The sequence below is a fragment of the Acytostelium subglobosum genome, assembly GCF_000787575.1.
Source record: "Acytostelium subglobosum LB1 DNA, scaffold: scaffold3, whole genome shotgun sequence".
In the NCBI taxonomy this organism is placed as follows: Eukaryota; Evosea; class Eumycetozoa; order Acytosteliales; family Acytosteliaceae; genus Acytostelium; species Acytostelium subglobosum.
The window spans coordinates 659,115-683,894 of NW_012236529.1; the positions used below are offsets into that span (position 1 = coordinate 659,115).

The 24,780-nt window shown below is 45.2% G+C and overlaps 10 protein-coding genes across 10 annotated transcripts; 2 read left to right on the forward strand and 8 right to left on the reverse strand.

Annotated features, from left to right (window-relative positions):
- Positions 1-25: 25 nt before the first annotated feature.
- SAMD00019534_017460 (hypothetical protein) lies at positions 26-1,575 on the reverse strand (the record flags this gene model as incomplete). Its single annotated transcript, XM_012902337.1, has 3 exons — positions 26-738; positions 816-1,389; positions 1,483-1,575. The coding sequence occupies 3 exons, from the start codon at positions 1,573-1,575 to the stop codon at positions 26-28; spliced, it is 1,380 nt and encodes a 459-aa protein (XP_012757791.1).
- A 397-nt stretch (positions 1,576-1,972) lies between these two features.
- Positions 1,973-3,892, reverse strand: SAMD00019534_017470 (hypothetical protein; the record flags this gene model as incomplete). The annotated part of the gene is made up of 5 exons (XM_012902338.1): positions 1,973-2,584; positions 2,677-2,788; positions 2,852-2,966; positions 3,085-3,555; positions 3,637-3,892. The coding sequence occupies 5 exons, from the start codon at positions 3,890-3,892 to the stop codon at positions 1,973-1,975; spliced, it is 1,566 nt and encodes a 521-aa protein (XP_012757792.1).
- A 913-nt stretch (positions 3,893-4,805) lies between these two features.
- On the reverse strand, positions 4,806-6,673 carry SAMD00019534_017480 (hypothetical protein; the record flags this gene model as incomplete). The annotated part of the gene is made up of 6 exons (XM_012902339.1): positions 4,806-5,118; positions 5,192-5,394; positions 5,473-5,584; positions 5,670-5,787; positions 5,893-6,363; positions 6,454-6,673. The coding sequence occupies 6 exons, from the start codon at positions 6,671-6,673 to the stop codon at positions 4,806-4,808; spliced, it is 1,437 nt and encodes a 478-aa protein (XP_012757793.1).
- A 1,611-nt stretch (positions 6,674-8,284) lies between these two features.
- SAMD00019534_017490 (hypothetical protein) lies at positions 8,285-9,202 on the reverse strand (the record flags this gene model as incomplete). The annotated part of the gene is made up of 1 exon (XM_012902340.1): positions 8,285-9,202. One exon carries the CDS (start codon positions 9,200-9,202, stop codon positions 8,285-8,287), a length of 918 nt encoding a protein of 305 aa, XP_012757794.1.
- A 16-nt stretch (positions 9,203-9,218) lies between these two features.
- Positions 9,219-12,631, reverse strand: SAMD00019534_017500 (hypothetical protein; the record flags this gene model as incomplete). Its single annotated transcript, XM_012902341.1, has 3 exons — positions 9,219-10,455; positions 10,521-11,775; positions 11,845-12,631. The coding sequence occupies 3 exons, from the start codon at positions 12,629-12,631 to the stop codon at positions 9,219-9,221; spliced, it is 3,279 nt and encodes a 1,092-aa protein (XP_012757795.1).
- A 1,314-nt stretch (positions 12,632-13,945) lies between these two features.
- On the reverse strand, positions 13,946-18,221 carry SAMD00019534_017510 (hypothetical protein; the record flags this gene model as incomplete). The annotated part of the gene is made up of 4 exons (XM_012902342.1): positions 13,946-16,112; positions 16,189-16,655; positions 16,732-16,939; positions 17,005-18,221. 4 exons carry the CDS (start codon positions 18,219-18,221, stop codon positions 13,946-13,948), a joined length of 4,059 nt encoding a protein of 1,352 aa, XP_012757796.1.
- Positions 18,222-18,877: 656 nt separating this feature from the next.
- Positions 18,878-19,689, forward strand: SAMD00019534_017520 (hypothetical protein; the record flags this gene model as incomplete). The annotated part of the gene is made up of 2 exons (XM_012902343.1): positions 18,878-18,952; positions 19,018-19,689. The coding sequence occupies 2 exons, from the start codon at positions 18,878-18,880 to the stop codon at positions 19,687-19,689; spliced, it is 747 nt and encodes a 248-aa protein (XP_012757797.1).
- Positions 19,690-19,860: 171 nt separating this feature from the next.
- Positions 19,861-21,008, reverse strand: SAMD00019534_017530 (hypothetical protein; the record flags this gene model as incomplete). The annotated part of the gene is made up of 5 exons (XM_012902344.1): positions 19,861-20,047; positions 20,137-20,433; positions 20,499-20,657; positions 20,732-20,884; positions 20,950-21,008. The coding sequence occupies 5 exons, from the start codon at positions 21,006-21,008 to the stop codon at positions 19,861-19,863; spliced, it is 855 nt and encodes a 284-aa protein (XP_012757798.1).
- Positions 21,009-21,285: 277 nt separating this feature from the next.
- Positions 21,286-22,896, reverse strand: SAMD00019534_017540 (hypothetical protein; the record flags this gene model as incomplete). The annotated part of the gene is made up of 3 exons (XM_012902345.1): positions 21,286-21,575; positions 21,612-21,967; positions 22,010-22,896. Coding segments are annotated over 3 exons (1,533 nt in total), but the record flags the coding sequence as incomplete, so codon positions are not given.
- A 209-nt stretch (positions 22,897-23,105) lies between these two features.
- SAMD00019534_017550 (hypothetical protein) lies at positions 23,106-24,571 on the forward strand (the record flags this gene model as incomplete). Its single annotated transcript, XM_012902346.1, has 3 exons — positions 23,106-23,637; positions 23,693-24,060; positions 24,149-24,571. Coding segments are annotated over 3 exons (1,323 nt in total), but the record flags the coding sequence as incomplete, so codon positions are not given.
- Between the last annotated feature and the right edge of the window lie 209 nt (positions 24,572-24,780).

Genomic DNA, 24,780 nt, shown 5'->3' on the forward strand with positions numbered 1-24,780 from the left:
AAACACGCTCCAGGAACTGAACAGTTTACTTGACATTCTCCAACTTGAAGGTGTAGGGTGGTGTTGGATACTGGGATGGAGTGAGCTGGGGCAACTTGATGGTGATACCTCCCTTGCTGTCGTGGGAGAAGGACATTGGCTCGTCATAGCCCAAGAGGGTGATCTTGGTCTCGCTGCTGCCGACTGGTGTTGGCAACACAAGGGTGCTGTCGATTGGCCAGCTGTAGCTCATGGCGTAGACGTTGGTGGTGGTGGTGTTCCATGTGTACCAGATGTCAGCAGTGTCGTTCTGGGCTCTCCATGGCTTGCTGCCGTAGATCGCCTCGCCATTGACGTTCAACCAGGCGCCAATCTCAAGGAGACGGGTCTGCATGATGATGGGGATGATGCCCTCCTTGGTTGGTCCGACATTGAGCAGCAGGTTGCCACCGCAGGCAACGGTCTCGATCAGAGTCTGGATGAGAGAGGTCGAGGTCTGGTAGTTGCCAGCGTCCTCATATTGGTTGTAACCCCATGAGTAGCCGATGGTCATGCAGCTCTCCCACTTGTGGTCGCTGAGATGGCCTGGAGTGAACTGCTCGTCGGTGAAGAAACCACCGTCGACGCCACGTGTCTCTGAGCCCCAACGATCATTGATGATCACGTGATCCTTGACAGCACTGTCATTGTAGAGCCACGAGATGAAGTCTACCGAGTGGAAGTAGCTCGATGGTTGCAGCCAGTCACCATCAGTCCACACTATGTTGTTAAAGGGTAAGGGATGGGTCAGTTTGGGGATGATCATTCCAGTGGGCAGTGCAATAAATCAAACTTACGAAGGTCTGGCTCATAGCTGTTGATGAGGTCGTAGAGCTGGGGCATCATGACATCTTGGACGTAGACGTCGGTGGTGGGTGGGGAGCCAGAGTTGGCATCAGCAATGTACAAGGGGTTGTACCACTCAAAGAGCGAGAAGTAGAGTCCAACGCGAAGACCAGCCTTCTTGATGGAGTTGGCAAACTTGTCAACGAGATCCATGTGTGGACCGACATCGACGGCATTGTAGCCCCAAGCCTGTGCACTGGGCCAGTTGGTGAAACCCTCATGATGCTTGGTGGTCAGCACGACGTACTTGGCACCGGCGCGGACAAAGAGGTCGGCCCATTGATCTGGGTCGTACAGATGAGCGGTGAACATTGGAGCGAACGATTGGTAGGTGAACTCCGGACCGAACGAGCTGTTGTGGTACTGGCTGACATAGCCACCGTCGTCTCTAGTGTTCAAGTAGTACCAGTACCATTCAGCGGTGGTACCATTACCAAAAGCAGGCACAGAGAATGTTCCCCAATGAATGAATATACCAAACTTGATCTCATCATACCATTCTGGAAGTGGTCTACTGTTGATGCTCTGTCATTAATTGATTGAGTGATGTGGAGTGGAGTGGATGTGTCAGTGTCAATCACATTATGATTGATTGAATGATTGATTGATTGAACATACCTCCCAGTTTGGCTGGTACTGAGCAGAAGTGTAGAGTGCAAAGCAAGATGCAATGATCAGTGTGCAACACAATATTCTATTGATTGAAACCATTGTTTTATATCTATGTTTGATGCAAACGAATTGATTAGGGAAAAAAGTGATTGATCAGTGTGAACAACTACAAAGTAGTGTTGGATTAAACAAATATATATTCAATATTGTTTTACGATATTTACTATGTTATGATGATGGTTCCTCAACAACTGGAATCATAGAGTAAAGGGTGGGTTCAAGGCCTTGAACCCGAGATATTTCGGAATTGGAATTGAACAACAAAAGGCATTCATTGACATGGCTCAAGGCCTCATTTTGAGACTAAAATTCGAAAAACTAAAATGCAGTCATCAAACATGTTTGATTGGCTCTCAACTTGGCCCATTATGGTTATCATGACCATCACAGTACTCCATACTAATATGTGGTATCCAAAGATCAATGGTATGTATTGTTATTCATTGTTATTGTCGTTGTTGTTGGTATCACCAGTTGTCAAAGTATCTTGATTTGTTGTTGTTGTTGTTGTTGTTGTCGAGTGCTCGGTAACATCGGATGCCTCTCCGCCACTGGCTGACTCTTCTTCAATTGTGCGTGATAAGTTGCATGTGTCATTGGGATTGACAACGTTTGACATTGGTGTGCTGCAATTTGTTGTGTGCAGCGAAGATGACATTGTGTTCTTGGAGGACGACAGTGACAGATTGATAGAGTAGAATCGGTTGTGAAAGAGGAATGATGTCACCCAGATCTGTTTGGCACGACCACTGATGCCGTAGAACAACAGCATCTCAATGCCAATGAGACGCAGGAAGAAGTAGTACATGAACTGTGCGCCGAATGGAATTGGATTGAGCACGCACTGGTCGCCGCCGCCCGCCAGCAAGCACGTGACCCACACAATCATCTTGTCAATCACAGTAGATTTGATACCCTGCAAGTAGAAGTGGTAACAAAACATAGATATAAACTCCACAGACACCAACAAGATAATCAGGAATGGCTTCAAATTGTACCTGATCAATCTGATTGACTTCTTCTTTCCAGTGTCAACTCGTTTGACAACCTGTTGTTTGTGTGTGTATGGTTGGAGTTTGTGTTTGAGTTAGTTGGAATTACTGCCTGGATTCGTTCCAAGTCAATCAATTTTGTACTTACATTGAAGACCTCATACAAGATCAATATGATAAAGACAATTCCAACTAAGAGAAAGATTGTGAGCGGTCCCCAGAAGACTCCATTGGCGTAGTTGTAGTCACCTATCCAACATCTGATATGATTAAAAGGTAAGTATATGATAGATTAAGTTGGATGTGAATGAATATATACTTACCCAATTCCTCCAAATGTGGATGTATATTTGTTCATTCCAGCTGGAAGGACTGTGAGGAAGACAGAAATCAAAGTGATCACTACAATATAGTACTTATGATAGGACCTTGTCTTGACTGTAAGTGGATGATGGAGTGATAATGGATTAATTATAATGATCTGATGTCACGTGATTGATCATGTGATCAGATTTCAATGTCACGTGATCATGATTTGGTATCAGCTGATATTTACCTCTTCGCAATACTAACCAGATATCAAAGGCCATGGTTGACCACCAGAGGATGGCCGTGACGATACCAAACTGGAAAAGGACTCCTTGAGCAGCGCACCTTCTATCAGACTGCACACCTTGACGACCAGGTTCGGGACATTGCAACTCCCAGCCTGCATTGAAAAATATCATGTTGGCAATATTACTTGTCCACAACCCAAATGAGATACCAATGATACAGATGGCATGGCGGTCATAGTCCTTGTTCAGTACGGCGTAAGTGAACAACACTATGGTCGTGCAGATGAATGATATGGTCGCTGTAATCTCTACGGTACTCTTGAATATTCCCCACTTATGCATTGAGAATATAGGCGCTGGACATGGGAATACACATGGCATGGCATCACCCACAAATATATAACCATTCTCTTCATCGATCTGTCTCTGTCTACCAGTTGAGTTCCTTCCAATCAATGGACTTGGGCAAGCTAGAGTTTAGCCGAGAGTGTAAGCAATTAATATTATGATATGTCAAGTGATATATAGATGTCACGCTATCGATCACTTACTAAACTGCTCAGTCCTGTTACTGCCGATGTCATTTATATCTAGACATGGGATGGAGTATGATGAAGGACCACCATAGTATGAGAGGTCATATGTGTTGGCAACCTCTGGGAACACCACAGCATTGGAGTTGGGATACTTCTCCTCGCAGTCCAACAAACCATCGAGTGAGCAGTTGGAATGGATGTTGGCACAATCCTTATGACAAACGCTGCCATACATCGACATAACCGTGTAGTTGGAGTTTGAGTTTGGCATCAACGACGTTTGATTACAAGGTCTGAAAACTCTATTACAGACGAATTTGGACAAATAATCAAATGGAATCGTTGGGCAAAGGCCTCTCACTATCAAGCCATACTTTGCCTTCAGAAGTAAATCATCTTGAGTTAATCCAATTGGAACATATATCCATTCTGTTAGATTGATTCATTAAGTGATTGATTGTTAGTTAGAAATTGGGAATTTCCAAGATTGATCTCGAGCTGTCAATTAATAAATGACTTACGAGATACTAAGTAACCTTGACACTCTGTGAAGTTATTATAATACTCGCATCTTGCCTCTGGATCAACTGCACCATCTTGTCCATTAACTATACCAATATTAAAATGACAAATTATAATAAATACTAATAGGATAACAAAAGTTGTAGTTGAATATATATTGACGCTGCCCATTCTCTATCTCTTTCTCTATCTTTCTATCTATCTATCTATCTATGTCAATTTATATCTCCCTTATAATAACGTAATGTAAGCATTGTGGTATCAATTGATATTGCACTTCGGCAATTAATTCTGTAATCAATGATTGATTACTTTGCCTTAAAAGTAAGTCAACTTACCGGATGGACTATCGCCAACTATTGAGCACATCACAACACAATGTGGAAGGAGTTTAGAAACTGGCAAAGATTGTCCTGATACCGAGATACCTCGGAAATGGAATAAAAAGTGTGTGTGTTTGATTAAACAAGGAACACACTCGGCTCCTCCATTTGGTATTAAAAAATCTGATCAATCAAAAATTTGCAGGAGTGAGTCGGATGGATTGATTGATTGGAGATCGAATTGAATAATCCAGGCCTGGTTGTTGTTGTTATTAATGCCCAACCTATATATAGACATATGGCTATCGAAGTGTGATGAATGGTATACATGGATATATATTATATTTGTTCGTTATTGTTGTTGTTGTTGTTGGAATTGCTAGTTGCCAATGTGACAGTACGTGATGGCTTGTTGTCGCGCTCGACAACATCGGAAGCCTCACCACTGGCCGACTCTTCAAGGGTGCGCGATAGGTTGCTGGTGCCATTGCCAAAGTGTGACATACGTGTGCTGCCAGTAGTGGGCGCCGACGATGACATGCTGGTTTTGGAAGACAGCGACAGATTGATCGAGTAGAATCGGTTGTGGAAGAAGAATGACGTCAGCCAGATCTGTTTGGCACGGCGGTTGATGCCATAGAAACAGCAACATCTCAATGCCAATGAAGCGCAGGAAGAAATAGTACATGAACTGTGAGCCGAATGGAATGGGATTGATCACGCACTGGTCGTCGCCGCCCGCCAGCAAGCACTTGACCCACACAGACATCTTGTCTACCACGGTGGACTCGAGTGTCTGCAGGTAGAAGTGGTAACAGAACATATAAATAAACTCCATAAACAAGAACAAGATAATCAGGAATGGCTTCAGATTGTATCTGATCATTCTCATTGACTTCTTCTTTCCAGTGTCAACTCGTTTGACAACCTGTTGTTTGTGATTTAGTTTGAGTTTGTGTTAGTGAGTGTGGGGATGTCTGGATTCATTCCAAGTTCAAGAACATACCTTGTAGACTTCGCGTAAAATCAATATGATAAAGACAATTCCAACTAAGAGACAGAATGTGAGTGGTCCCCAGAAGACTCCATTGAGGAAGTTGTTGTCGCCAATCCAACATCTGATATGTGTGATCAAGGATCAAGGAACAGGCTGATGTGAGTAGGTATGATCATGTTGGACTTGTTAAGTGATTGAATACATACCCCATGCCTCCAAAGGTTGATGAATATTTGTTCATTCCAGCTGGCAAGACTGTCAGGAAGACAGCAATCAGTGTGATCACTACAGTATAGTACTTCTCATATGACTTTTGGGTCTTGACTGTTAAGTTGGATTGTGATGATGATGGATTAGTAAATATTATCTGATGTCACGTGACTTCCAATTTCAAGGTCACATGACTTTGAAGATTCAGCTGATATTTACCTCTGCGCAACACCAACCAGAGATCAAAGGCCATGGTTGACCACCAGAGGATGGATGTGATGACACCAAACTGGAATAGGATACCTTGAGCAGCGCAGATTCTATCGGATTGAACACTCTGACGGCCTGGCTCGGGACATTGCAACTCCCATCCAGCGCCAAACAAAAGGAAATCGGTCATATTGCTTATCCACAATCCAAATGAGATACCAATGATACAGATGGCATGTCTGTCATACTTCTTGTTCAGTACGGCGTACGTGAACAACACGACCGACGTGCAGATGAATGATATAGTCGCGGTAATCTCTACGGCACGCTTGAACATGCTCCATTGACGCGTTGAGAATATAGGAGCTGGACATGGGAATACGCAAGGCATGGTGTCACCTGCAAACGTGTATCCATTCTCCTCATCGATCTGTCTCTGTCTACCTGTCGAGTTCCTTCCTATCAATGGACTTGGGCATGCTAGAGTATGTCAGAGAGAGTATTAGCGATATGTCACGTGATTGAAGTCACGTGATCGATCGATCACATGATAGTTTTGAAAATACATACTAAACTGTTCAGTCCTGTTACTGCCGATTTCATTGATGTCTAGACATGGGATGGTGTAGGCGGACGGACCACCATAGTAGGCGAGGTCAAAGGTGTTGCCCACCTCGGGGAACACCACAGCAGTGGAGTTGGCAAACTTCTCTTCGCAGTCCAACAAACCGGCTAGAGAGCAGTTTACATAGACATTGGAGCAATCCTTATGACACACACTGCCATACATCGACATTACAGTGTACTTTGAGTTTGCGTTTGGTGTCAAAGATGTCTGATTGCATGCGCTGAAAGCTCTGTTGCAGACGAATTTGGACAAGTAATCAAATGGAAGTGATGGGCAAATACCTCTCACTATCAAACCATCCTTTGCCTTCTGAAGTAGATCATCCTGTTTAAATCCCTTTGGAACATATATCCACTCTGTTTGTTTAAATATTGATTGATTGATTGATGGTTAGCATTGGAAATTTCAAAATGAAGGGGGAGCTCCTTCAAGATTGATTTCGATTTACGAAATTCGAATTGAATCACGTGATCAATCAGGTGAAACGTGTCAGCTGATACCACTGTATCAATCAATCACGTGACACATGGTGACCGCCAAAAGAGGTAATGTATGACATACGTGATACTAAGTAACCTTGACACTCTGTGTAGTTATTATAATACTCGCATCTTGCCTCTGGATCAACACCGCCGTCTTGTCCATTGACTACACCTATATTAAAATTACAAATTATAAACAATACAGATAGAACAACAACTGTTGCTGTATATACATTGATGCGCCCCATCCTCTTTATCTCTTTCTATCTTAATGTCTATCTTACTATCTATCTATCTAAATATATATATATTATTAGTTATTATTATAATAAAGTATGTTAGTAAGTAAGGTTATTGTCTTGTCTCTGGAGATGATGCATAAGGGCAATTAATTTGGTAATGTGGTCTGAATTAGTGCCTCGATGTTTGGTTTTGGATTGGCCTTGGAAGCCGCGCTACTCACTTGCAATCTTGGAAGGCAAAGCCTACTGAAGGTAGATAGGTAGAATCATCATCTGCACAGGTATCGGAGTAATAGTGGAGGGGGAGGCCCTACCCTGAGTGTAGTAACTGACACTTTCTCAAACACACTAACACCATAATGCAAACATTCACGTAACTAGCTTGATCAGATGGCCCTACTGCGCAATGACGGTCGACGGTTGTTGATCAAAAATTTTATTGTTTTTTTATAGCTTTGTGCCAAAAAAATCGAGTGATTAGATCGAATGTGATTGTCGTGTGGAGTGCACTGATGATGGGTGAGGACCATTCACAGGGCCGATATCATTGACCCCCAAACCTCCCAACGGCCGAACATTGGTGGGGGTGCACCTTGAGATGGGCACCACCGAGATTACGGGTTGGCGGGCCATCATTACCACATGATGCCCTTCTTATTCATTACAATAGATATTTAATTAACAATGAATGGATGATCATACTGAAGTTGTTAATACAGCAAAGCAAGATCAAGAGAATTGATAGACGGTTGTATGTTAACATGTAATGTGTATGTATGTATGTACAGAAGTGAAGGGAGTTGTTCATGTTTATAAAGTAGATATATTATCATATCGATCGGATGGGAGACCGACATTATGATGATGATGACGATGGTCAGGAAGGCAGGCTTGACTAGTGCTCTTGTGATGTGATGTATGATGGAACCTCATTGTCTCAACTCCGGAACTATGTCGGCTTTCAATGTTGTCATACTCTTGATCACACTCCATTCCAAGGTAATGTCTGTGACCATTGCCAGGACTATCCAGGATGATGATGTTGTTGCTCAACAAACACAGGTATCTAGCTGCTGGGACTTGTCCAACTTGGCACCTCCGACAAAGTTGATACTGGGGAACTCCTGGTTGAGTTCGTGTATGTCTCGATCGGTGAGTGCAACACAGTTGTGGAGATAGAGGTTCTGAAGTTGGTTACAGCGAGAGATGAGACAGGGTATGTTTCTTCTTTCGATGTTCAATCCAGAGAGGTCGAGCTCCTTGACATTGTGGAAAAGTGGTCCAATGGCTGCCAGTATCGTGTCGCTGACCTCCACTACTTGGTTCTTGTCATTGACCAACTTCATGTTGGCCAGCGAGATGGACTCCATCATTGGCATCAGTGCAATGATGCTGGTTAGTGCAGACACTGACTGCAGGGTGGTGGACAGATCGATGGTTGTGAGCTCCGAGAGGGGCAGCTCAAAGGCGTCCTCGATGGCCTCTTGCATCTGCTCCTTGTACGTCTGCATCACCATGTGCATGTTGGTGTTGGTCGGCACCTTGAGCTTCTTGAGTTGGGGCAGCTTGCGCAGCAGGTTCCAGAGGATCTGATGGTCTTCATTGTAGTTGGGCAAGTGCAGAACCTCGAGCTTGGGCTCGATCATTGACAGCGTTTGGATGGGGTTGGTCTCGGTGGACAGGGTGTTGGTGTAGTCGAGCTTTAGTGCAGTGAGTGCCTTGGCACCATGGCTCTCCATAGACTCGAGGATGGACGAGTCGGCGAGCGTGCTGGACAGGTTCAGTACACGGAGTCTTGGCGCATTCTTAACGATCTCGCTCAGACGTTCGGGGGCAATCAGGTTGCAACCGGAAAGGTTGAGGCGCTCAAGGGAGGATGCGTTGGCAGCGATTGCCTTGGCCGACTTGCACGTGATTGATGGCTGTCTGAGTCGGAGCGATGTCAACTTGACACAGGTGTTAAGCATCTGGATGACACCGGCATCACCAATGGCTGCGCAGGAGCGGATGGAGAGTGACTCGAGGTCGGACCAAGTATGGCGCAATCTCAGTCAGACAACCATCGGTAAGATTCACGTGTTGGAGATGCAGGTTCTTGAGTCCTCTCATCAATGGGGCCAACACTTCGATTGAATGGCCCTCCAAGTTGGTTGACTTGAGTTGCAGCTTTGACAATGATGGCGAGCTGTTAAAGACATTGATCAACAGTTGGTTGAGGCTGTGAGTGGTGCCCTCGGGAGCGTCCTCATTCGACTCGGTCGATATGGTAACCTTGTCCAGACGCAACATCTCGATCTTCTCAAGCTTGGACAGCGACTGGAGCAGTGCTGGAGTGATGGAGATACCTCGCAGCATGACATTTGTGAGGTTGGGAAGGCTGTCAAACAACTTGGGCATGATTGTGTCGTCCAGGACTGAGCTCAGCTCCTCGGGCGTCTCGTAGCAACGGATGAGAGTGATGTGATTGATGGCCTTGGGAATGAGACTCCTGATTAGGCTCTCGGGCTTGGAGCGCTCCTGCAGGTAGATCAATGTGTACAACTCGTACAACATCACCACGCTGTTGCGGTGCTGGTGCTCCTGTGGAAGCATGAGGATAGTTTGCTTGAGGTGCGAGGCCACGACATCGGGATCGATGGCCAGGGCTGTGTCCAGCTTCTCGAGTGCCAGGTCGGCGTGGCGTTTGAAGTTGTCGACATTTCTCGTGAAGAATAGGTTGTTGGTGGCCATCTTGAGATGTGTGATGCCCCACATTGCGCACAGGTCGGCGTTGTCCTTGTGGTAGCTGCTGGCCTGTCGCAGCAGATTGATGGATGTTGACAGCAGGGCGATGGAGTCCTGAACGTTTGGCGACATGTTGGCCTTGAACAGATAGGTGAATGCTTGCTTGGAGATGATCTTGGCGGACAGTGGCATAGAGCGCAGTGCAGATTGCATCTTCATTTGAGCAGTGTCGACCCAGCGCAGGGACTGTGGCGCCTGGTGGCTGTTGTAGTTGGACACCTTCTTGATGTCCTCAATCAGTTGTACACCAGCGGCATAGTCGACCACGGTTGGATACTTGACCGAGGACTCGACGTCCTCAATGTCATTCTTTGTGATCACATAGTTTGGATTGGCAATGAACTCTCTGTATGCATCTGGGTTGATTCTGACCCTCATGATGCTTACCAACCTCATTACCAACAACTTCAAGTCGATTGTTATTCTAAGATCGAAGCTGTTTGTGATAGATTGAGTTAGTATGTTTGTTGGTGCATGCGCCCTGGCTCATGTAATGCTTACTCTTCCTTCATCTCGGTCTTTGATAGACAACCGGTAAAGGCTTGCAACGCGGCGTTCTTGAAGCCACCTGGGTTCATGGTCGACCAGAAGGTGAGGTGCTGGGCACGCTTGTGCTTGTTCATTAGGATGTCAAAAACTTCGGAGATGATGCGAGCGGGCTCTTCAGTGGGTCTGTTGGACTTTTGCATCGACTGTCTCATCTTGGCCTTGATGATCTTCTTCCAGACTCGTGCAACCATCTCGGTCATCAACATCTGTTTGAGTGGACGCGATGTAGTCTTTTGACAAATGAGACCAATGTAACGCAGATTGATGCCACGGGAGTGGATGATGTTGATGATGCGCGCCAGACTGACTGCGCTGCGTGTTTGCTCGCTCTCGAGACCACCCATGTTGAACTTGAGCAGGTTCCTAATGAGCAAACGCTCAGACTCGAGGTCGCTCTCGTCGTCCAATGCGCTCTGCAGATGCTTGACGCAGTCGGGGATGGTTTCGTTGTGCAGCTTGGCCGACGCTTCGATCACCTCCCAGTTGGACAGCTCCTCGTCCTTGCCCGTCTGCCAGCCAGAGAAGGCGTCGGGGCTCAGCGACGTCTCGGTCTTCATCACAAACTCGGGACGCAGCATGTAGTAGAAGATCTCTCTTCCGATTCGGTTGCCAACGATCTGGGGATACTCGGGTGGGAAGGCACGGGCAAAGTCGATCATGTAGTAACGTCCATCGGTACCCTTGTGCACCTCAATGTCACCAGGGCCGTAGATCAGCGTCGGGCTGGTCAGACCGACCAGATGACCTTTTATATTCATCTTCTTGGCCAGTCGTCGCATCTCGGTGTCGACCTTGGTGTCAGAGTTGTGCACGGTCTTGCCTCCGTCGTTGGAGCCATAGACGATGGTCTTCTTGTTGATTGGCAGCCTGGAGATGGCCAGCAGACGGTAGCCACCATAGTCGATGATGGCAGCCAGTGGGAATCTGATGATGCCCTCTGAGTGCTCCATAAAGTGGTTGAGTCCCTTGAGCTCGTGACCGGCTGACTTTTGGGCCTTCTCATCTGAACGCGATTGATCACCATACATCCAAAGGCCTGGTGCGATCTCGACGTCCATCACAAACTTAAAGATGATGTCCTTGCACAAGTACTTTTGGCCTCCAGCCACACCACCAAGTTCCAAAGGTTTGATCGTCTTCTGCTCATCAGGCAGGTTCCTCTCTGATATAATGATCTTTCCAAATGTGTTGGCGCAATATACAAAGTCTTTTGATTGATTGATTGGTTAGTATGAGAGGTACCAGGTCATTCGCGAATGTTGAGATGTAGACTTACCAGTTGCTGTCTTTGCCATCAGTTCATACTTGTACTCAGAGGTGTCGGGCTGATCCATGAGGTATTGGAAGATCTCGTTCCAGGTGTGCTCGTAGTACTTGCTCTGACACTCGGTCTCGGGCTCAAACACTTCAACCTCGGGTATGTTGTGCTGGCGTGGCTTGGCCTCGATGGAGGGGTGGGTGGTCGTGTAGGACAAGTAGTTGGACGAGCCACTCGTGGAGCTGTCATCGACGTATGAGCTTGCGCCACTGCTGCCCGAAGAGAAGGTGCCGCTCGAGTACGAGTACTCGTTGGACGAGATTGAGTACAGCGAGTAGGCCGATATGTCTGTGGTGGTGAGCTCCTGCTCGAGCGTGTTGACGGGCTCGGGCTTGGGCATGCCAAGGCTCTCGCTGATGGACATGTACGGGTTGGTTGGCTCGCGTGTTATATTGGCCCAGTTATTGCTCTGGCGCAGATTGATTGTGCTCATTAGATTGTTGTGTGGCACTACCGAGTTGGAGAGTGCTCCAGCCGTATAGTTGGTGGAGGATCGCAGTGGTGGAGGCTGTTGTTGTTGTTGTTGGAATGATTTGATGGCATCCTCCATCTGTTGCTTCTGTTGTTGATGCGACTTGTCCATCGCCTGTTGCTCCATCTGTTGTTGTTGATGATAATTCTGTAGCTCTTGAGGGATTGTATATGTCTCGGTTATAATAACTGGTATTATCTCAGCTTCCACATTCTCTGGAGCTGGATGTATTGTCTCTATATGTTGTGGCTGTGACTGTGACTCTGACGACATATTGTTGTAGTTGTTATGTAACAGTTGTTCTGATGATTGTGAATGTGATAATGATTGGGCAACATGTTGTTGTCCTCCTCGTGGTGATGTGATTGATGATCTAAGAGAGACTCGTGGACTCGATGTTGGACTTGGCTTCTGGAGTGGTTCCTTTACATGCCAATATGAAAGTATCTCTCTGAATGATTTCTTATCCTTTGGTTGCTGTTTGCTATTAAGTTGTTCATCAAATGATTGATGTTGTGGTTGTTGTTCTTCTGTTGACGACATTATATTCTTGATGTTGTATGAATGAATGATGAATGTATGTTTGTGTGTATGACGATGACGTATCTGTTACCGGAATACAGTGATTGAATGAATGAGGAATGATTGAATGAATGATTGAATTTTGTGAGTGATGTTCTCGAAGTTGTTGTTTGGTGTCCTTGGTTTGTTAACAAGTGCGAGTGAGTGGCGGGTGGGCCAAAAGAATCGGTACGCGGCAGTGTTGCGTTGATGATCTATGATGTCTGAAACGAAGGAGAAGGAAGCACTCTCTCTCTTAGTTGTTGTTAGTGTGTGTATGTGTCTGTTGTTGTCTCAATGTCAATACCAAGTATTCACAAGATCTATCGTTCTTTGGAATGATGTTTGAGTGTATGTGTGTGTGTGTGTGTGTGTATGGAGAATAGAGATGATGCCCAATAATAATAACAACAACAGCATCAACAACAAACAAAACATACAGTACAGTCAGCAAGGAACAGAACATTGTCCAGACTGGACCAGACAGATGACACCTTATTCAGTCACCAAACATTCACACACATAATCTACTCGAACCCCCTTGCAGAACGCTATTCCAAAGCAGTTCACCCCACGCATAAAAAGTTGTTTGCAAAACTTGAAGTTTGCAGAGGACCAGGACACACAACAATCCATCCGTTTTCGAACTTTGAACACGCTTTGATAAACAAAGACGACGAGACATAGTCAAAAGACGACGGGAAAGTAATAGGGTGATGAACATGGTGGATGTGGCGTTTCGGAAACTTATTGATATTTTTTGAATTATTAATAATCCCATGCAAAGAGTTAGTTGGAGTATCCTATTTCCAAGGATTTCTGTACAATTCTATTTATAAATATAACCTTGTAAGGTCTGTTTGTCAATCCGTTTTGTGTGTCAAATTGGTAATTCATGTCGACTTGATGGGGGCCATGTGATATGTTTTGATTGAGGCCAGGGGGGTGGTAGAGACTGGGGGATGGCTTGGTGTGAATGGGGAATCCAAGTTCCGGAATATTCGCATGTTCCGCTGAACTTTCTGTTTAAAAGACAGGTGATTGTCCAGCAAAGCCTTGTTCTCCGATAAAGTTGACATGGGGATACTCGAGCTGGAGCATGGCGAGGTCATTCTCGGTGATCTTGGGACATCGACGAAGGTGAACTCGTCGGATGGACTCGCATCGCGTCAGTATACATCCAATGCAATACTTCTCCACTGGGAAATTGCTAATGTCCAACTCTTTCAGATTGAGGAAGTATCCACTGAGTATAACCATCACATTGTCATCTATGATCACTGGTTTCTTGGTGTCCTGGTTGACAAACTGCAAAGAGTCCATCAGCAGTGACTCGACCAATGGGCAGAGGTCCAAGAGGTAGCTGAGCGACTCGAGTGACACCACCATCTTAGACACGTCCAGACGCTGGAGAGACTTGAGCGGAGCCACCAGTATCTGGTCGTTCTGCTCGAATTGCGCGCGATAGATATCGATGAACGCCGGGAGGTACATGTCGGACGGCATGCGCAGCGTCTCGAGGTAGGGCAGCTTGTTGAACAGGTTCCAGAGCACGGCGTACTCGCCACTGTAGTTGGGCAGACGCAGTGTCTTGAGCGGGCTGGAGATCATGGACAGCGTGGCGATGGACGACTCCTCGACATTGTTTAGACAACTGTCCCACACCAAGGTGGTCAGCTTGCGCGCTCCATGCATCTCCAACGCCTCGAATGTGTTGGCTTCGATCTGTGTTCGTGTGATGTCTAGATGCTCCATGTCCTTGTCCGCGGCCAGTATATCTGTGAGCACCTGAGCAGTGAGTAGCACACAACCAGAGAGGTCCAGATGTTTGAGGTTGGCGGCGATGGCAGCAATGTTGATACCCACTGCATCGGTAATGTCGGGCAGTGAGAGGGACAGGCTTGTGAGTGTGGGCTTCATGAGAGCATTGACTCCCGTGTCGCTCACACCAGAAAGTGAGCGAAGTGACAGTGTTTGCAGATTGTTGACGACCTGAGCGATGGCAATCAATGTCTTGTCGGTAATGCTGGACTCGGCCAAGGCCAAGTTCTCAAGGTTGGCCATCAGGGGGATGCTCTGCTCCAGTGTCTCATCCTTGAGCCACGCAGCACCCAGATGTAGAGTTGTAATAGATGGGCAATTGCCCAGCCATGAGAACAGTAGTTGGTCCAAGCTGTTGATCATGGACGTCTGAGAGGGGCGTGACGCCACATTGACGTTCTTCAACTCGATGGACCTGAGCTTGGTGAGCAGCGCAGCGGCATTTGCCGTCTCTGGCTCAATGATTGTGTCGGTGAGGACGATATCTGTGACGTTTGGCAAGTGTGTAAAGAAGCTGGCCATGAATGAGTCGTCCATGATGTCGCGCAGCTGCTCGGGGATGTACAGGTGACTGATGACAGTTATCGACTCGAGTGTCTTTGTGACAAAGTTGAAGACGGGCGTGTCGGGAAGCGAAGTATTGAGAAGATAAGCGAATGAGAGCAGGTTGTATACCTTGGACTTCTTGATCGAGTCGATGTACTGTGGGTTGTCCTCCAGACATAGGTCATTGGGCAGCGACATCTTGAGGTAGGGCGTGGCGATCATGCTCAGATCAATCTTGTCCAGCGACTCATTGAGCTTGTTGATTGAGAGTTGGATGTTCTCCTTGAACTTGTCCTTGTCGTAGCTGTAGAACAGGTAGTAGGTGGCTATCTTGTGGTACATCATGCCCCACAGCGCCAGGAGTGGCGGGTCGTTCTGGATGCAGGGGTGGCGCATCAGGAAGGACATCATGCAGATGCCACGCTTGAGCATGAGGTAGGCCAGACGCACTTGTGGGGAGAGGTTCGACATCATGATGTAGGCAGCCGCCTTCTTCAAACAGATGCTGGCGGACATGGGCATCTTGAGGTGTGCGTTGTGCATCATGTCCTGGCCCATCTCGAGCCATCGCATCAGCTCTGGTGGTGGTAGCCTTGGCTGCACCATAACACTCTTCACCTGGTACAACAGTTGAGAGCCAGCGGCAAAGTCAATGATTATTGGGTACTTGACCGTTGACTCCACCTCAAGGATGTCTCGTCTCGAGATGACGTATCGTGGATTGGCTAAGAACTGTTCGTAGGCATCTGAGTTGATTTTGACGTTGAACAATCTGATCAAGCTCGCTACCAAGAATCTACAATCAATAGAATTCCTAAGGTCGAAGCTGAGGTTGGTTGAAGTGATGGTCGTCGTTAGTACGTGACACATCTCGAGGCTCACAACCTAACTAAACTACTTACTCGCTGTTCATCTCAAATTTGGATAGACAGTTGGGATAGGTACGCATGGCCGCGAACTTGAAGTTGCCAGGTGCCATTGAGGACCAGAATTGGGTGTGATCGTGGTAGGTGAGAGGGTTGAGCAGGAAGTCAAACACCTCGGCAATGACTTGGATGGACTCGTCTGATGGCCTGTTGGTCTTGTCCATCATATCTCGCAGACGGGCACTTATCAGTCTCTTCCACACTCTGGCAATGACCTCTGTGAATACTGTTGTTCGCAAGTCCTTCTCTCGAATGTTTGAACATATCGATCCCAAGTATCGCAGGTTGACGCCATAGCTGTGCAACAATATCAAGCACCTCAGTACATCGAATGTCTTTTGTTGGAAGTCATTGTTATGCGTGTTGGCACCATGACTGCCCAGCTTTTTGAATGTTAAATGATCAAAGAAGTTATCTGATGATTCCATCTTTGTTATTGAGCCCTGAATAGAGTGATTGATTGATTGATGATGATGTTAGGAGGTGCATGATCAATCAATGTCGTTGATGAGTACTCACAAATGTCTGTTGGATGAATCCTGCCACCTCTGGAATGAGCTCATTGTGATACTTTGTCGTGATGTCAATGACATCTTGATTGTTTTGTTCTTCGTCTGCGCCAGTCTGCCAGCCAGAGAATGCATCTGGACTGAGCTCAACATTGAACTTGAGCAATAGTTCAGGTCTTAGCATCGAATAGAATATCTGTCTTCCAATCTTGCCATGTCTAGTAGGTGGTCATTTGTCAGCAATCAACCTTTCATCCATTCAAACAAACAAACGACAACTTACATGTGAGCTGGATATTCTGGAGGGAAGGCACGGGCAAAGTCTATCATGTAGTAGCGACCATCGGTACCCTTGTGCACTTCAATGTCGCCAGGGCCAAAGATTGTGACTGGAGTGTTCAGGCCCACTGTATGTCCCTTGATGAACATCTTCTTGGCCAGACGCTTCATCTCTGCTTCGATGAGAGGATCTGAATTGTGAACGGTCTTGCCACCATCGTTGGAGCCATAGACGATGGACTCCTTGGTGATGGGCAGATTGGAGATGGCCAGCAGACGGTATCCACGATAGTCAATGATGGCCATGAGTGGGAATCTGATCAATCCATCTGAGTGGTCCATAAAATGATTGAGTCCCTTGAGCTCGTGACCGGCCGACTTCTTGGCCTTCTCGTCCGAGCGCGTTGTGTCGCCATACATCCACAGACCGGGCGCGATCTCGACATCGACCACAAACTTGAAGATGATGCCATGGCACTTGTACTTGGTGCCGCCAGCCACTCCACCCATTGTCTTGGGCAGGATGGTCTTTTGCTCGTCGGGCAGACTGCGCTCTGATATGATGATCTTGCCATAAGTGTTTGCGCAGTATACAAAGTCCTTGGCGACACCAGCCATGTATTGGTACTTTAGCTCGCTCTCTTCCATGTCCACGATGTACTGGAACTTCTCATTCCACATGTATGACTGGCGATGCTCAGCCGTGCATGTCTGCTCCGGCTGGAACACATTTACACTTGGTGTGTTGTGATCGAGTGGCACTGTGACATCGATGGGCTCAGTGTTGTTTGTCGTGTAGGCCAGATAGGACGAGGCCGAGTGTGCCGACTCGGACAGCGGGCCGTGCGAGTGAGACGCCGACGATGCGGTCAACTCGCCATTCATAGTGTCAATGTACATGTTTGCGGGTGAGTTGTACGAGGTGTAGGCATGGTTGCCATGAGCAGTCATTCGCTTGTCGGCCATGTTGCCCACCATGTACAATAGGTATGAGTTGCCACGCTTATGTGAGCCCAAGCTGCCGACGCTGCCATTGCTGTCTGTGCTCTTGCGCATCATATCGCGTTGCTCCTGTTTAAGACGTTCGTCATATGCTGATATTGGTGGTGTTTGTGCTGATGATGTTGATGATGATAGTCCCTTTCTTGTATTGTATCCATTCGATAATGATGGTGTAGTCGGTATCTCCTGTATTGGTGGCGGTAATGACACATGTAACATTGGAGCAGGTGAAAATGGAGGTGTAGATGTAATCTTATTGATATTTGCCCAACTAGATGCACTCTTTCTCAAATCTATATGATTCATTACATTATTATTATTTCTAATGTCATTGTTGGCAGCGTTGTTATTGTTATTGTTGTTAATGTTGTTATTATCATTGTTGTTGTCGCTATTGCTGTTATTAATATTATTATGTTGTTGATTGACTTGTTCATCATGTAATAGTGTAGCAATAGTTTGTGTAACAGGGTATTCAGTCTTCTCCATCGCCTTCAAAGGCATATGTTGTTCCTGATGTATCAACTTTGTTGTATTATCCTCCATTCTTTAAAGTATGATTGTATGTATGAATGAATGAATTGTTAAAATAATAAATATAATATATCTACAAATAATGACAACTGTATAACTAACTAACTAATAGTTGTTGTTGTTGTACAAGTTATGTCATCTTTGTGTGGATTCTTCTACTTTCATATCTCGCGACACCATTCTGGGTTACATTGACTTCCGAACTTGGACCGCATTGAAAACTGTGCTTAGCTGAGCGGGGTGACTGAACTACGACTTAAGTCTCTTCAAAGTCTGTTCATTCTATCATTTACAAGTTATCATTAATACATATACATACATATTTACATACATATTTAAATATGAGCAAGAAGTCATCGACAACAGCATCATTCGTATCTAAAGATGAAGAGTTACTGGTAGCATACTTCAAAAAGGTAACCATGACACTCATTCAATCAATCAATCAATCATTCATATTAATGCATGTACATTACATTAGAATAATAGACCATTCAGTCCTCAACAGATTGAACTTGCTCATCCACAATATGGAAAGACAAGGGTGACAAAGATGTTAAAGTTGTTGGCAGACCAGGGAAAGATTGTTTGTAAGGAGAGTGGAAAGTCATTGGTGTATTGGATGGATCAGAAGGATGAGTTGGATGAATATGGTCAGCCTGTGGACGGTCCAAAGCCACGTCCAGACGATGTCACTCGTCAAAACACAGCTTTGAGAGCAGAGCGAGAGGATCTGGACCAGCAGCTCAAGTCGCTGCAGGCCGAGTCCAAACAACTGGAGGCGCAGCTCACGGATGACAAGATTGATGAGGAGATTGAACGTTTGACAAAGGATACGGCGGACATGTCGGCCAAACTCAAGGCATACAAGAGCAAGAATACATCATTGACGGCAGACTCAAAGAAGACACTGGAGGCCAATCATGCCAAGGCCAGACGGGAGTGGATCAACAGACGAAGGATGTTCAAGGAGGTTCTAGACACAGTGTTGGAGCGATCAAGCAAGAAGCGAAAGGATCTACAAGAGGAGGTTGGATGGGAGACTGACGAAGACCTGAACATCACACTGGTTGAGGACAGGTCAAAGAAGTCTTCTTCTTCTTCGACGTCCTCATCATCAAGCGCACCAGAGTACAAGAGGCCAAGAAGATGAGATCGTGTGTACAATATTGCGTGGGCGACCCAACTCGTCTACTCCAACGATGGAGTGTTTATGAAAGAATGAACAAATGAACGAATGAATACAGGCAAGGCTAGGTTGGGCCATCCGGACAGGGCATGTCCATCATGTAAATATATACAGACATAGACACAACAGACTCTCTTAGAGTACACTCTCTTCCTTTCCAACGGCACCAGTCACAGAGTCTGCCACTGCCAGGTTCTTGGCGATCTTTGCAATCTGATTATCCAAGAAGTTGAACAATGGTCGCGACGAGATCTTCTTGACTGCCTCATTATCATTGTTCTCAAAGGCATGAATAAGCTCAAGAGCATTAGTGCCCTCTTGGCTGTGAATGAAACTTGGATTACTGTGAAGGAGGGAGAGAGAGCTGTTAACAACATGATTGAATGAATGAATTGATGGATATACACATACATCAAGAACTCTTCGTATCTTCTCTTGGCACTGATTACATCGTCCATTGCAAGGTTGATGACGATTGCGCCGAGGCATGACTTGTGAAGATCGTGTGTCTGGCTCAACTTGACAAACACTCTGTTTTGAACGAGCAAGAGGTCAACAGTCTCTGCATACATCTTATGCTTCAACAACAATGATATAGTGCTCTTGAAAGTATCGCCAGAGTAATGTTCCTTGTCATCCAACTCAAACAACTCGCAACAATCGTTCAATAACTCAATTGCTCTCTTTAGGTCAGTGTCCTCCAACATCCTTAAGTGATTGATTGATTGAGTTAGTACATGATTGATTGAATGATTGAGATAGAGTGTACATACTTTGCAGCCTTGGCCATTGCATCAGCAGCAGCGTATGAGTTGCCGTTTGTTCTATAAAGTTTGCTCGCCTCTATCAACAAGTCTGTCGTCTCTTGTATGTTTCCTGTCTCTTTTGCCATTGCAGAGGCTGATTCAATACTCTTTGCAGCAAGGTAGAAGCTATTAGATGTAGGATGTTAGTGAATGAGTGCGTGAATGTGCTTGTTGTTGTTGTCAGCTAGACAGACACCTACACATCGGAGTTTACTTGACAGACTGACAGTTGCTTGAAGCAATACTTGGCCAAGTCATAGACCTTGGCAGTTCGATAGTATTTAGCTGCTGTTTCATAATAAGATTGGGCGGCCATCCAATCAGGCTTCCATCTAAACAATGTCTTTGTAATCCTATATCATAATCATCATAGTATTAGTTCACATCATTCAAACAACCAAGCCTCACTCAAACATACAGTTTGTCACCCTCCTTCATGGCAGCATCTGCCTCCTTTCTCTTTCCATCTGATGCCATATCTATCTATCTATTTATAAAGTCCTTAGGAATATAGTAATGTATGTATAGTTATAAATAACTTTTGAAGTTATAACTTGTGAATCGAATTGTGAAAAGTGAGTGGAACTAACTAAAAGTAACAAATATTATCTCAATTGTTGTTGGGAAGTGGGTTGGTGTGTGTGTCGCGTGGTTAGATGATCGAACGATCGGTCTTGCATTGGGTTAACCCAACACTTAATGCTTGTCCTTGGGTAATACAAAGTAGTACCAATTATTATTTATTTCTTTATTGCCTTAGCATATCTTGTCCCATGACAAATACACTTGAACATTGATTATTATTATTTGGATCAGGAGTGAAGTATATCAACTCATAATCCTCACCATCAACAATGTTCTTACATATCTGATCATCAGGATTGGAAATCATTAGTCTTAGTATATATGATGTGTCCATGTCAATATCAATGTACATGTCCATGTCCATGAAGTTTGATGCGGGCACTTGAAATGTTGTCAGGTTGTACAATGGTGCGGCTCCATTGAGTATGGCAAAAAGGTGTCCAAGTCCATCTCCATATACTTTGATTGATGGTCCAGTGTTTGAGAGATATGTACCAATAAATATGTTTGAATTTGGTATAATTATTGATTGATCTTGATGTTGTTGTTGTTCCAATAAGTATTGATATGTTGGTAATAGGATATCAAGTGCCTCTTGTGTGAATACATCTGTTGTGTCAAAGTTCATCATGGCGGCAAAGAATACACCAAGTTTAAAAGGTCGTGCCATGGCCACCTGTGCACGGAATCCATTCAATATTCCAAGTTTACAATGTAACCATACTTCATTGTTCGTGTCATAATACATCTCGAATGGTGTGCCATAGGCCATCGCGCCATTGCTAACCACTGACACTGGTTCCATCGCCTCATTGACTGTGGCAGGGTCCAGGACTGATGAGTATTGCGTGCTGTTGGCCGTGGGCCATGGTGCTTGGAGCTCGCCACCATTCAGCCAAAATGACATGAACCGTGACATGTCGCGGGCGGTCGAATAGAGACCGCCAGATGGATTGCCCCATCCATTGTTTGATGGAGCGATGGCTTGGTACGACCCATTTGGCAACTTGTTCACACCAATTGCCAACTGATCAGAAGCATAATCTTGGTAATCAAATGTACTGTTGATCATACCCAATGGTTCCAAAATTGATTGAGTGACATACTTCTCGTATGATCGGTCATCACCATCGTTGATCGCGCTCTCCAATGCATGTCCAAGCAAGGACACTCCCAAGTTGCTATAATGTGTGATTGAGTATTGTGGTACTACGAGGTATTGTCGTGCCACTCGGGATAGTACCGCCTGTAGACTACACTCGACAGGATCAGTCATTTGACTACAAGGTATCTCACGTGCCAAGCCTGATTGATGACTGCTCAGTTGACGAAGTGTGATTGGCCGTTTGCTCGTAGCAACATAAGGGTTGTTCACGCTAAAGTTGGTGAGATACTTGCTGAGAGGGTCGTCGATGGAGTCAATGATGTGGGCGTCTCGCAGTTGGTACATCATCAGATCGGTGAACAACTTGGTTACACTGGCAATGCGAAGGCCGCTGTCTAGTGTGAGTGGTGGCGATGATTGAGGGTTGGCAGGGTTGAGCAGGCCGTATGCCTTGGACCACACAATCTCATCACCATAGACAACAGAGGCTACAAAGCTTGGTATGCCATATTGTTCCATCTTGGACTGTATCATATCATCTACAGCCTGGTAAGTCTTGATCAACAAGCTGTCTGATTGGTCCAAGTATGTTGGCTGAGGGTAAGTTGGACATGGCCTGGTCAACTGAGCACATGCCAACATGATCAATATGATTGTTATGTTGTGTGGATACATCCCTATTATAATTGATTGATTGATTGAATGAGTGTGTGTGATTGAATCTGAAAGATGTCCCAATTTGGACTTGATTATTATCAGTGTGCGTGTGTTTGAATGTGTAATTGATCGACCATCAATGCGCAAGTTTAACACATGTGATGATACTTAGTTCAGTTAAATCAAGTGGTGCTACTCCAACACAACACAAAGAGATACAACCAAGGATGCCATCACCATTCTCATACTCACCAATCAAGTTGGAACTCAGTTTGAGTTCATTAGGATTATTAACTTCATCAGTATTGATTGCATCATACTTATACTTGCCAATGACTCCTTCGATCAAGTTGATGCTCGAGACGGGCAAGAGTAGTGGTGCGACGGACCTTGAGGTCCGCTTCATCATCCTCGGCACACTGACCTACCTCTCCCTCCTTGCAATGGCACTTATATTCAGCAAGGGCATCACCAAACGTATACCAAGGAACATTGCACGATGTACATTCGGTGCACTGGGCTTACTGTCCATCATCAACTTCTTCCTCGTGTTCATCATGGACCTGCCCTACCTCCAACATGGCAGTGACCTTGCCTATGCCAACATCACTGGCAATGGTACCAGCCACTTCCCAGTCATCAATGATCGCCAACTTCACTTCCGATGTTACAGCAACCCTCAGTCATGTCTGCAACATGATGGTGATGTTGAAGGAAGTTTGAGTTGCAACAACTCCAAGACCCTTGTATTCGATGCAGGTATGTGATCATCATTCATTCAATCAATCAATCAAAGACTAAAATCAAACCAAAGGCACACCATTCTTTAGTACTATATGGGGCAATGTATTGGAGACGCTCAACCAAAGGATGGACAACAATCAGGGTGGTCTTTCACAAGTATCTGATTATTGTGTATATGACCGATATGGTTTTGGATGGAGTGATTATATCGGTGTGTCAGTGCCCGTGGTACAGACCGTTGATGACCTCAAACAATCATTGTCCCAACTTGGTGTTAATGACAATATAATACTAGTTGGATGGTCATATGGTGGAATCATTGCACAAGTATACGCATCCATGTATCCCAACAGCATTGATGGTGTCGTCCTCGTCGACTCCATGGACATCTACGACATCAGCGTCAACATGACCCAAGGTATCGAGCATGGTAAAATGGTAAATAATAATATTTATTCGTCATGATCAATCAATCAATCATGGAATGGTTCCACCATACATACTAATCACCCAATCACTCTATCAGTCATTCCATATTTTGACATTGTTGGAAGTTACTGGAATACCAAGATTGATCAACTCGTATCCATTGGAGAGTGGATATCTGGGGAATGATGTGACGTTGGACAAGAACTTGAGGACGTACTCCAATCATGTGTATCATACTTGTAACTTCCTTCAATCATCATGGTTCGAGTTGAACACAATACTTGGTGCATTGGCATACTTGAAGGATATGATGTACAATTACAATCAAGGTGGTAATAGTATGCCATTCTTGGGTGACATGCCTTTAGTTGTATTGACAGCAACAATTAACTCACAGGACAATTGGATAGAGAGACAGAATGAGTTGGCAATGTTATCAACCAATCATTTCCACATCATTAATAACTATACAGATCACTTCATTCCAGTACATAATTCATCGGCAATTGTAGAATCGATAGTAAAGTGTCTAGAAATGTAATAAATCAATCAAATATTAGTCTTTTGATCCATCTTCGGTCCATTTCTTCACCTCAACATTCATTCTATGTCTTCGTACAATAATTCACCATTGACGGTCTCGAGTTCGCAGTATCTCTTCATCAGACGACTACGTCAAAAAAATTAGCTCATTAAGTCATGGCGACCTCGTCAAGAGATACTGCGAAC